This window comes from Crocodylus siamensis, chromosome 11 (assembly GCF_052110815.1).
Source record: "Crocodylus siamensis isolate JL-2025a chromosome 11, ASM5211081v1, whole genome shotgun sequence".
NCBI classification, from domain to species: domain Eukaryota; kingdom Metazoa; phylum Chordata; order Crocodylia; family Crocodylidae; genus Crocodylus; species Crocodylus siamensis.
This window is the reverse complement of record NC_143405.1, coordinates 29,018,849-29,031,840: the sequence shown is the minus strand read 5'-3', so window position 1 is coordinate 29,031,840 and position 12,992 is coordinate 29,018,849. Positions and strand designations below refer to the sequence as shown.

General features: G+C 47.0%; 1 protein-coding gene across 28 annotated transcripts in view; it reads left to right on the top strand.

Annotated features, from left to right (window-relative positions):
• Positions 1 to 12,992, top strand: part of PBRM1 (polybromo 1) — a 126,682-nt gene that overhangs the window by 53,072 nt on the left and 60,618 nt on the right. For all 28 annotated transcript variants that reach the window (XM_090021530.1, XM_090021514.1, XM_090021520.1 and 25 more), the window contains 2 exons: positions 7,877 to 8,018; positions 12,458 to 12,555. In XM_090021530.1, coding sequence (XP_089877656.1) covers positions 7,877 to 8,018; positions 12,458 to 12,555 — 240 coding nt within the window. The remainder of the gene's footprint in view (positions 1 to 7,876; positions 8,019 to 12,457; positions 12,556 to 12,992) is intronic.

The window sequence follows — 12,992 nt, the reverse complement described above, 5'->3', positions numbered from 1 at the left end:
AGGGGCTCAGGATTCCAACCAGCCTGAAGGCGGGGCGAGGGCCTAAGAAGGTCCCAGAGAGGGGACCACCACTGCGGGGGGTGAAGGATGTAAAGTGTGAGGCATGGGCCGCAGAATAGGGAAGGTACAGAGCTGCAGAATGAATGTGACCCCAAGACACCTAAATGGGCAGTCTCCTGCCTGGGAAACATCTGAATCAGTTTTCCATCAAGGCATGGCAGGGAAAAGAGGGGCAGGAGGTTGGCCCAGAAACAGGTGGGTGGGTAGAGATCTAACCCGTGTGTGTTATAGGCTACCATCCCTGTTGATTTCTTCCCGCTTTGCCTACACACACACAATTGAAACAAGTTTTGCTTTCAGAAGCTTGAGGTGCAGTGTTACAGAAATCTCTGCACCTATCTTCTTGAAACCTGGCAAGCTTCACAGCCTCAGAAGGAACTACCATCCCTGCAATTTTCATCCAAATCGGGCAAGAAATGACAAAGTTATAGTCATTTTAGTTATTCCCCATTATAGCCTATGGCCAAATCACTGAAACAGCATCTAAGCTCCAAAACAGATTCAGCCAAATTGAAATGGAACAATGATTTGAAATACCGAAACGAATCACTGTCCCTCCAAAACAGCCAAATCCAAACCAAAACAAAATGTAGCTATTCCGCATAGTCCTTTTTTCTTGGCAGTGACACCTTCAATCTCCTTTTGCCCTCTGCCTCCCCCCTTTGCTGACTGGACAGGGTTCGCTTGTTACACATAGCAGCTGCCTATGCTACTTTACGCATGTATACTGTGCCTTTCCAACCCTGGTCTAGGAAGTCAGGAGATTGGACCAGGGTATCAAAGGTATGACCTGTGGGCAGGATCTATCTCATGGAACCCTACCATCTCGCCTGCTGTGCTATTTGTGGATCTTGAACTGGACCCACATGCCAGATGTAGTGCACACTAGCCCAGCCCTGTGCACTGCTGGTGGGGCTGGATCTGGCATGCAGTGCATACGGTGCACCACATCAGCCCTGTCCATTTGATCCAGTGCACAAATACAGTCTGTGGGCCAAATTTTTTCCTGTGGACTAGCCCTATGCCACACATCTGACTTGTGGATCAGCTGCTTGCCACTCATCTGGCTTCTTGGACCTGGTGAGTTTGACACCCCTGTACTAAACAGTTTTAAATTGCATGTTTTAATATTGCTGGCATTCAGTCTTAAGTACATCCAATTTTCCACAAGATGGCAAATGCAGCAGTGCTGCTTAAGAACATTTACGAGTTGTATGCTACTAATATAAGAGCAAAACTTAAATTAATTGGTTCAGCAAACACTTAAGATTCATGAGTTTTGTATGAATGCACTTATTTGCTTTCAAGGAGATAAATTTCACTGTAAATAGATATGATATTTTATCTCAGCCCTAACTATTTCCTATCTAGAACATGGTTATTTCTCTTGCAGCCTAATCTTATTTGTAAGAATAAATGACACAGAAGCCATTTGGAATGCTGTTTTTTAATAAGCATTTATTATTTGTAAAGACCCCAATCTTCATAATTTCTTTAGTCTTCTTCCTACTTTGAAAAAACTTGTAAAATTCCTTTTTTTATTGCTTTTTACATCCATTGTCAGTTCCATCTTGAATTCAGCTGTGGTCTTCCTGATATTTTCCCTGTATGTCCATAAGATACTCTTATACCCTTCCCTAATAATATGAGCAAGTGTCCACTTTTTTGAGTTTCAACTCATTTAGGAGATCACTGTCTAGCCAGGCCAGTATCCTGTTGCACTTCCCATGCCTCCGTTGCATTGGGATAGCTTTCTTCTGTGCCCTTAGTATAGCCTCTGTTAAAGTCTGTCAGCTCTCCTGGGCTAGGGACAGATATTCAAAAAAACCTGAGCCTGAATTCGTTCAATCTTTGCAGGTTAGTCAAACCTGGCTAGACTAAATCACTTATGCAAGGCAGTTGATTAGAATACAAAGCAGTCGAGGGGAAAGAGACTTAACGGTGGGGGTCTACTACAGACTTCCCAACCAAGGGGAAGAGCTAGACCAGGAATTCTTAAGTCAGCTCATGGAGGTAGTGAAGTCAAAGGATGTGGTCTTCCTGGGGGCCTGAATTTTCCAGACATCTGCTGGGAAGAGCAGTCAGCCAAGTCTCACTGCTCACGTAAGTTCCTAGCCAGAATGCAGGACCTCCATCTAACCCAGGAGGTGCACAGCCCCACCGGGGGAGACGCCTTGTTGGGCCTGATGCTGGCCACAGGTGATGACCTGGTGAGGGGGCTGCAGGTGCTCGACCACCTGGGCAACAGTGACCATCGCCTTCTGGAATTCACCATCCAGCGCAAGGTGGCAAAGGCCTACAGCAGGGCAGCAGCCCTAGATTTCAGGAGGGCAGACTTCAATGAGCTAAGGAGAATAGTCAGGGAAGCACTGAGGTCCCAGAGGGGAGGGGAGCCAGGTGTCCAAGAAGAGTGATTGCTTCTTAAGGAGACAATCCGCCAAGCCCAAAGGGAGGTAATCCCAACACAGATCAAAGGGGGCAAGAGGACACAAAAGCCCCCATGGCTCACCAAAAGCATCCGGGAATGTCTCCTAGCTAAAAGGGAGGCGTACACCCAATGGAAAGGAGGGGCCATTACCAGGGAGGACTATACTGCAGTTGCTCGGGGATCCAGGGGGGCAGTCAGGAAGGCCGAGGCAGAGATGGAACTGAGACTAGCTTCCCGGATCAAGGACAACAAGAAGTCCTTTTTTAAATACATAGGAGGCAAAAAGAAGGTTCCAGGTAATGTGGGGACCCTGCAGGACACGTTAGGAAATTTGGTCATCACACCGGACGACAAAGCCAACATATTTAACAATTTCTCCTCCATTTTCCTAAGCAGGGACTGGAACAGTCATCCACCCCCGGGCCCCTCTTAAATCCCAGGGGAGGCACACCTAGGCCAAGGGTTAGTGAGGAACTAGTTAGGAAACTGCTGGAAGGACTGGATGTATTCAAATCAGCTGGTCCAGATGATCTCCACCCCAGAGTGCTGAGGGAATTGGCTGAGGTCATTGCTCATAAAGCCGTGCCAGGGGTCCTGCACTCATGGTGCTTGGGTGTGGTGCCAGAGGACTGGAAGAGGGCCAGTGTGGTTCCCATCTTCAAAAAGGGGAGGAAGGAGGACCCAGGAAACTATAGGCCAGTTAGTCTTACCTCGATCCTGGGCAAGCTTTTTGAGAAAATTATTCTGGCGCATATCCAGAAGGGGCCAACAGGGGAGATTATGCTTAGGAGCAACCAACATGGGTTCATTAGTGTCAGGTCCTGGTGGCCTTCTGTGACCAGGTCACCAAATCCTTAGATGCAGGGGTAGCAGTGGACATAGTCTTCCTGGACTTTCGGAAGGCATTCGACACTGTCTCTCACCTGTTCTCATTAAGAAACTGGGGGACTGTGGTGTCAACACCCACACAGTCAGTTGGGTCGCCAACTGGCTGGAGGGCCGTACCCAGAGAGTGGTGGTGGATGGGTCATTTTTGACTTGGAGGGATGTGGGCAGTGGGGTTCCACAGGGCTCGGTTCTCGGGCCTGCACTGTTCAACATCTTCATCAGTGACTTGGACAAGGGGGTGAGTAGCACCCTGTTCAGATTTCCCGATGACACTAACATGTGGGGGGATGTGGGCACGCTAGAAGGGAGGAATAGGCTGGAATCGGACCTAGACAGGTTACAGGGGTGGGCGGATGAGAATAGTTGAATCCTGGATGTCTGTCAACACTGACAAGTGCAAAGTGATGCACCTGGGGAGGAACAATCGGTACCATACCTACAGGTTGGGGAACTCCCGTCTTGTCAGTGCAGAGGCAGAAAAGAATCTTGGAGTCATCATTGGCTCCAAGATGAACATGGGCCGGTAGTGTGGAGATGCAGTCAGGAAGGCCAATGGCACCTTGTCATGCATCCATAGCTGCATCTCAAGCAGGTGCAAGGAGGTGATACTCCCCCTCTGTGTGGCACTGGTCAGGCTGCAGCTGGAGTACTGCGTCCAGTTCTGGGTGCCGCACTTCAGGAGGGATGTGGACAACATGGAGAGGGTCCAGAGGAGGGCCACTCACATGATCAAGGGGCAGCAGGGCAGGCCCTATGAGGAGAGGCTACGAGACCTGAACCTGTTCAGCCTCCAAAAGAGAAGGCTGAGGGGGGTTCTAGTGGCCTGTTACAAACTAGTCAGGGGGGACCAGCAGGCACTGTGGAAGTCCCTGTTCCCCCGAACACCGCCAGGAGTGACCAGGAATAACGGTCACAAGCTGGCAGAGGGTAGATTTAGGCTAGATATCAGGAGGTGCTTCTTCACTGTCAGGTCGGCTAGGATCTGGAACCAACTTCCAAGAGAAGTGGTACTGGGTCCTATCCTGGGGGTCTTTTAAGAGGAGGCTAGATGTACACCTTGCTGGGGTTGTTTGACCCCAGTACTCTTTCCTGCCATGGCAGGGGGTCAGACTCAATGATCTGCTCAGGTCCCTTCCAACCCTAGAAACTATGAAACTTTGTAACTGTACAGACATCCCAGAAATGTAGGCACATGTCTGCAGTGGCTCAGGTTAGAAGCCAGGGGGTGCTAGAACAGCCCTCCCTTCCTTTCCACAGGGTTGAGGGGGGTGTGGATAGTCCACAGCAGGATTAGGGAGGGGTCTCCTCCTCGATAACAGAGCATTTATCAGCTGTGTTATCAGCATTTATCACTCCATTGGAAAGCAAGCAGCCTCTCTCATTGGTTCAGAATCTTCTTAAACAAAGAAGGAAAAGAGGGACATTACCAGTGGAGCTTTGATTAGCTCCAAAAAGTCCTAAGCCAACACTGTTGTCTGCCAGAGCATGAACCATAGCCAGCATGTGGTCTGCTAGCTAATGCTGAGGTGTCTGTGTAAGGCAGAGGGAACAGGGGATCCCTGCTTAGCAGGGGAGGGGGAAAGCAGAAGGAAGGGGAAGGAAGAGGAGGGGGAAAGCAGAAGGAAACCAGGTAGATGATGCTGTGCCTGCAAGTCTCTGCCGGAACTGCAGCCAGGGAGCAGTTGTGAGGGTCCAGCCCTGCTGTGGAACAGAGAACCCCGCCCATCCCAGAGAGTGTTCCGGGTTACTGGGGGAGTCTGGTTTATCTTAAACCAGCAAGGGGTCTGAGACAGACATTGCATAAACTGGTTTGAGCCTAATCAGTTAAGTCTGATACTACTTTCAACCAGGTTTATCTCAGACCAGTTTCAGCCATTTTCAAACTGTTTTATGTGCAATGAACATCTGTTCTGTTATAGGTTTAAACCATTTTCTGATCACTTAAACTGGTTTACGTGTAATGTCCGTCTCTAGCCCTGGACAGTTTTTTCCTAATCCTTGCCTCCCAGGGGATTCTGCCCACCAGTTCCTTGACTTTGTCAAAGTCTGCTTTTTTGATATATAGTGTCTTTTATTCTGCTGCTCTCCTTTCTTCCCTTTGAAATGATAGAGGTCAAGATTCTTAGTCCTTGGGTGCATCTACACAAGACATTTTACTGCACATTAAATTAATCTAATGCTCAGTAAAGATCACTGTCTACACTTGCACAGGATTTACTGTGCAGTAAATTGGGCTAATTCACAGTTTGCTAATACCAGGAAGTACAGTTACTAGATAAATGGCACATTAGCTACTGCGCAGTAGTGCACGTGTTGATGCTGACTGGGAGCAATTTAGGGCTGAGAAGGGACCAAGGAGGAATCAAATGGACCTGATAGCCCAGAAAGGGGCCAAGTAAGAGAACAAAGGGGTCTGATAGTCCAGACAGGTCTCAAACAGACCTAGGGGTCTGGCAGCCCAGAGTAGGGCTGAGTGAGAGACCAAGGGGTCTAACAGTGTAGGATGGGCTGGGTGAGAGACCAAGGGGCCTGGGGACCCAGACAAGGTCTGGGTGAGAGACCCAGGGATCCAAGGCCCAGACAGGCTGAGTGCGTGTATAAAGAGAACATCAATAGCTGATGAAAATCTGTGAGGCTTGGTGCATGGTGTCTAAGAGGAGGAACAGAGCCGTGCAATTAGCCCATAAGACTTTGACCACAAGCAGCCTATGGTCATTCAGTTTAGACCAGGGTTGTCTTCTGTATTTTACTGGCATTTTAACATTGAGACATGGTGGGTGAAAAGGGCAGACTTCCTACAGAGCAAGGTAAAGCAAATTTTTTGGTCTCTAGGGGCTTCACAGCCGCACCTGGAGACGATACTCCTCCCCACTTCTTGCCCCACCCCTCACTGCCTCCACATGTTGTTTCTACCACCTGTCCCCCATTGCTTGTCTTCTTCTACCTGCCCTTCTGCATGCCCCCCTACTACCTGTCCCATTTTGCACCCCCTTCTGCCTGCAGTTGTGGGGGTGCAAATTTAAGACAATCCTCCAATAATTAGATTCTATACCTGGAAAATTATAAAAATATATATATAATTTTCCAGGTATAGAATCTAATTTTGTGGGGGGGGGGTTGTCTTAAATTCAGGGTCATCTTGGATTCAGGTAAATATGATCATTTTCTCTGCATTTAACATGCAAGATCACCCACTGAGGAAACATACCAAACAGCTCAGAAAGTTGTATTTGGTGTACTACATACAGTGGATAGGGGATAGAGGTAAACCCTATCAACTATGCAGTAAATGTAATTTACTATGAAAAATTATTCTATAGGAGTATTATATTGGAGATGCATGTTTGACTTGGTGTTCTTCATAACTAACAAACCCTGATCAAACTGTAGTTACGATATCCCCAGCCATTGAAAATCCGTTTCTTATTTAATAATTTCGAAACTGGTAAGGCTGCATTTGTCAATTCTTAGGTCACCAGTTCAAGTACAAGCCAACTTGGAGGTGATGTTATATTTTCCGGCAGTACTTAAAAGACTGGTGTACCTCAGGTCAGGACTCCATTTTTGTAAGTTCTTTACTAACAGTATATAGCAGCATCTGCTTCAAAGGGCTTACAGATGCTAAGAAAAGAATAATGGGGGACATGACAAACAAGCAGGCTGGGAATGATGCATGCTACCAACAGAGTAAGAAAAACAGGGTGTGCTCAATTCTTAACCTATAGTAATATTCCCGGCACACCAGCCACCTAACAGAGTGCAAGTTGGGTTTTCTCCTTTCCCAAAGATTGCATTTTTCTGTAAATATCTTGGAGAGAGACGTGAAGATTAAAGATTTTGACTATATCTTTTTCCCCGCATGTGGAAGTAGACATGCAACTGCTTATGGAGTCTATACTACTTGATTGCTGTTCACTGCCATATGTGAAAAGATTTGTTGGTGTTTGTCTTGGTCTTAAGTATTTTCACAAAAATATTATATCAGTTAACACTAATCAACTTGCTTCATGTTTGCATTTTTAGCACTAAATGGAGATTTAGGGGCCTGATCCCAGCAGGTGCTGAGCCCTCTGAATTCCCATATGGATAAAACAGTTGATTGCATGTAACCTTTTTAAAGCTGTGCTCATTACTTGGAATTGTGCTCAGAATGAAAACAGGGATTGAATTGTCTATCTACTTAAGTAGAGACAGTCCCTGCAGGCCACAGATGAGGCATGCTGGGAAGCTAATTTTCCTGACTCTTTTCTGTATCTATTCTGCGTACATAAAGAGGGCTTCAAACTCTGCGTACATAAAGAGGGCTTCAAACTCAAGGCACCTTTGAGAAACATTAAGTTCACTTCAAAAAACTAACAAATTATATTTGTACAGTTACAACAATGAGATTAAAAAAAAAGGTTGCATTCCTATAATTCAGTTTAAGTGATATTGATCTGCTTGCAAAATAGGCATGTGAAATGGGTATGTTTTACTATGCTGTATCTGTTTCTTTCACAGAACCAAATTGAAGAACCATGAATATGAAACTCTAGACCAACTGGAGAGTGACCTAAACTTAATGTTTGAAAATGCTAAACGCTACAATGTCCCCAATTCAGCTATTTATAAGAGAGTTTTGAAAATGCAGCAGGTTATGCAGGTATGTGGAGAGGAACTAAGCAGTCAAAATAGCTACATATATCAATAGTTTTTCTCACTTTAGGTGGAAGTATTTAGAGTCTTTAAATCTGCATTGACATATGCTCTCTTGGGTCAACTGTGTAATTTCCATGGTTTAAATATGTATTTTAAACTTATTTTGGTGTGCAGCTCTCTATAATGTGCTGAACAGAGAAAGGATCTCCTTACAGTTTTTTCCTCTAAACTACTTCTGTTCACAATGGTATTTCTTAGGTTATATACACGCAATCAAATGAACTAGGACAGGGGTTCTCAAAGCTTTTATACTGCAGCCCAGCAAATCACAGCCCAGAAGTCACAGCCAACTGCAGCCGGAATTTCTGGCCAGCAGACAGGTAAAGATACGCCCACTCCTCAAGTGGGGGGGGGGGTGGGCCAAACCCTGCACTGCTGCAGGCCCTGCACAAGGAACCATAGCCTCTCTCCCCAGCTCTGGGGGGCCATGGTTTGCCGATCCGCAGCCACTTTCAGTCTAATAGAAGTCAACTGTGCTGCGGACTGGCAGCCAACCCAGCACCAGGCCACAGCCCAAGGATTGAGAACCCTTGATCTAAGAGAATTCTTCCAGGCTTGTTTTCCTAGTAGAAGAACATACTTGGAGATGCCTGAAGAGACATTCAAATACTGAGCACCTGATTAGCAGAGAGCTTGCAGGGCTGATGCTGCAGAGCCACAGGGCCTCTGTGTACACATCATGCCATGCTCTGAAGGCTACCTCAGTCTGCCTGGAGACAGTATGGCAGTGTACACAGGACAGCACTGATTGGCCGATGCAGTCTGCTCAGGGTCAGCCTGAGTCTCCCTGCTGCATAAAGTGGGGATTGTGCAGGAGGTTTGTTCTGCTCCCTGCTTGGCTGGAATAGTAGAGTCCAGCAGGTGACCTATTGTTTCCCTGGGGGGTATGGCAAAGCCCCCTAGGATGCTGGTGGACTGTGCTACGATTCCTCTCAGAAAGGGAAGTGAACAAACATTTACGCTCCCAGGAGAAATTATTTTGGGAGTGATGTAATCCTGGTTGTTCTTGAGTTATTTTTCATAGATTTCATAGACATTAGGGCTGGAAGGGACCTCGGGAGATCATCGAGTCCAGCCCCCTGCCCAAAGGGCAGGAAGTCAGCTGGGGTCATAGGATCCCAGCAAGATAAGCATCCAATTTACTCTTGAAGGTGTTCAATGTAGGTGCTTGAACCACCTCCACTGGCAGAATGTTCCAGACCTTGGGGGCTTGGACAGTAAAGAAATTCTTCCTTATGTCCAGCCTGAAACGGTCTTGCAGGAGTTTGTGACCGTTCGACCTCGTCATCCTCGTTCCCCCAGATCCTGGTGGTCACCCCTGATAAACTTATAGGTGGCCATCAGATCACCCCTGAGCCTGCGCTTTTCCAGGCTAAAGAGTCCCATGGCTCTCAGCCTGTCATCGTAAGATCTGTTTTCCTGACCTCTGATCATGTGCGTGGCTCTCCTCTGGACTCTCTCAAGCCTCTCCACATCCTTCTTGAATTGTGGAGCCCAAAACTGGACACAGTACTCCAGCTGTGGCCTCACCAAGGCCGAGTACAAGGGGAAAATGACGTCCCGGGATTTGCTCGAGAAGCATCTGTGGATGCATGCCAGCATTTTGGTCGCTTTACTAGCCGCAGCATCGCATTGCAGGCTCATGTTCATCTTGTGGTCAATGATGACCCCCAAGTCTTTTTCTTCTGTAGTGCTAACCAACGTAGCACTGCCGAGCCTATAAGGATGCTGCAGGTTTTTCCTCCCAAGGTGGAGAACCTTGCATTTATCGGTGTTAAACACCATGAGGGTCTCGTCTGCCCATTCGCTGAGCTTGTCCAGGTCAGCCTGGATCACCCGCCTATCTTCTGGCGTGGATGCTTTGCCCCAAAGTTTGGTGTCATTGGCAAACTTGGCCAGTCCACTCCTGACTCCAATGTCCACATCGTTAATGAATATGTTGAACAGTATGGGTCCCAGGACAGAGCCTTGAGGGACCCCACTGGTCACAGGGCACCACGATGAGTGACTGCCATCAATCACAACCCTCTGGGTCCGACCACGAAGCCAATTTCCCAGCCAGCGGATCGTGGTGGAGCCAAGGCCACAACTGGCCAGTTTGGCCAAGAGGTGATCATGGGATACCAGATCAAAAGCTTTTTTGAAGTCAAGATATATGACATCAATCTCTTCTCCCTTGTCCAGGTGATAGGTCACCTGGTCATAGAAGGAAATGAGATTGGTCAAACAAGACCTACCCGCAACAAACCCGTGCTGGCTATCCCTTAGAATGTTAGCCTGGGCCAGTCCCTCAAGGATGGCCTCCTTAATAAACTTTTCTAAGATCTTCCCCAGGATAGAAGTCAGGCTAATGGGCCTGTAGTTAGCCGGATCCACTCTCCTCCCTTTCTTGAAGATCGGCACCACCACATTGGCCTTCTTCCAGTCTTTGGGCACTACACCAGAGCGCCAGGAGTTTTCAAAGATCCGTGCCAGGGGCTGGGCTATGATGCTCGCCAGCTCTTTGAGTACCCTGGGGTGCAGATTGTCAGGGCCGGCTGACTTGAAGGTATCCCGCTTCTCAAGGTGTTCCTTCATGAGGTCAGCATTGATGGAGGGTAGGGGATCCCCCTCACCCAGATTTCCCTGTCCCATAGCAGGCATGGGCATCCCATGAGACTGATGAAAGACTGACGCAAAGTACCTATTTAATAAGTTGGCTTTTTCCTGGGCGTCAGTTGTCAGTTGCCCCATCTGGTTTAGCAGGGGTCCAGCATTGCCCTTGCTTTTCCTCCGGCTCCCCACATATCTGAAAAAGGACTTTTTGTTGTCCTTGATGCCTGAAGCCAGTTGGAGTTCAGTTGCAGCCTTGGCTTTCCTGGTTTGGTCTCTGCAAGACCGGACCAGCGCGGAGTAATCCTCCTTGGAGGTGAATCCTGTCCTCCATCCTTTGTAGGCTTTCCTTTTTAGCTACAGGAGGTCCGCTAGGTCTCTGGAGAGCCAGGGGGGCTGCTGTGCTTTCTTGCTGCCTTTCCTCCGTGTTGGAATAGATTTAGCTTGTGCACTGAGGATCGCTTCCTTGAGAAGCAACCACTCTTCTTGAACTCCCATCTCCCTGGGGTCATGGTCCCTGAGGGCCTGACCGACTAGCCTCTTGAGCTTGTCGAAGTCGGCTTTTCTGAAGTCAAGGACTTCTGTGTTGCTGACTGACTTGCCAGCTTTACGGTGGATGGTGAAGGTGATCAGCTCGTGGTCACTGTCACCCAGCTTCCCATCGATCACTAGGTTGCCGATTAGGTCGTCCCCCGTAGCCAGTACCAGGTCGAGCAGCGCTTTGCCTCTCGTTGGCCCATAGACTTCTTGAGTCAGGTAGAGGTCATCCACGCATGAGAGAAAGCTTTGCACCCGCTCAGATTTAGCTGAGTGATCTTCCCATGAGATGTCCTGGTAATTGAAGTCACCCATGACAACCAAGGTCCTGGAGCAAGCGGCCTCAGTCAGTTCCCGGGCGAACTCCTGGTCAAGCTCAGGACTCTGAGTGGGAGGTCTGTAGTAGACTCCCACCGTTGTGTCCCCTGTGCCGAATTCCCCACGAATTTTTACCCAGAGGGTCTCTAGCTGTCCATGCCGGTCACCAACATCAGCTTGCAGGGACATGTAGCTTTCCTTCACATAGAGAGCTACACCCCCGCCCCTTTTGGCAACACGATCCCTCCTGTACAGGGTATAGCCCTCTATACCCGTGGTCCAGTCATGGGTGGAGTCCCACCAGGTCTCCGTTATCCCAATGACATCATATTTCTTTGCACTGAGCAGGAGGACGAGCTCGTCCTGCTTGTTGCCCAGGCTCCTGGCATTAGTGTACAGGCAGGCAAGTGTGCCCTTAGGGGCTCTTGCCTTGCCCACAGATTGTGCCAGGGCTGGGGCAGGGGTGAGCAGGTATTTTTGCTCTGGGAGAGAAATCCTAAGCATCTGTATACTTCTGGTTTCTCCTGGGAGAGCAGCAACTCTCTCAGGAGAAACTACATGTCTGTACTTGGCCTTAATAAGACTAAGATCAAGTTGTGAAAAGGGAAAATAAAAAGATCCTGTAGGTTTATAGGTAAAATGACCATAATTAGAGGATGTTAAGCTATTTTCTATGCTGTGATTTTAATACGTAAGAGAACAATTTAGTTGCATTGAAGCATTATAATAATTTTTATAAAAACTGATACAAACATTTCTCTTAAACATATAACATATATTGCATTATTTACTGAAAATCTTTAAATGGTGGCTTTATATTTATGCATTCTGCAACTTATATCTTTCCAAGTAAATCTGATTTGTGTAGCTTTTTAATATTCATTTATTCTTGGGGTGTTCTGCAATGAGTTTCACTCTAGGGATTGGCTCTTTCAGGCAAAGAAGAAGGAGCTAGCTAGGAGAGATGACATTGAGGATGGAGATAGTATGATTTCTTCTGCTACATCTGATACTGGAAGTTCAAAAAGAAAAAGGTAAGCACTTTTACTCTAAAGTTTTATTGCTTCTTTCATTTGTAATACAGAACATATCTTTTAAGGTTTTACATGGGATTTCTTTAATTGAAATGTGTTAATTTAATCTACTGTCTCATAATTAAATGTAAACTGATTATTAGATCTATGTTGTCATTGTTTTTTGCTTACAGTGTATAGTTGACAAAGATATTTCATATGCAAGTGCACTTTCCTAAAGAATATAGGCACTGAAATATTACGTAATTATGTAAAACCGCATCTATGTATGTCACTTGTGTTTAAGATCTCAGTTTACAAAGATGTTCAAATTGTTTTAATAAAAGTTGAGTCTGTCTTTACAAGTTGTTATCCATAACTGACAATTAGATTTGCTTCTCTTTTCTAGCTTTTCTAGGCATTACCTCCTGACTTCCCCTTTTTATGTATTATTAGTC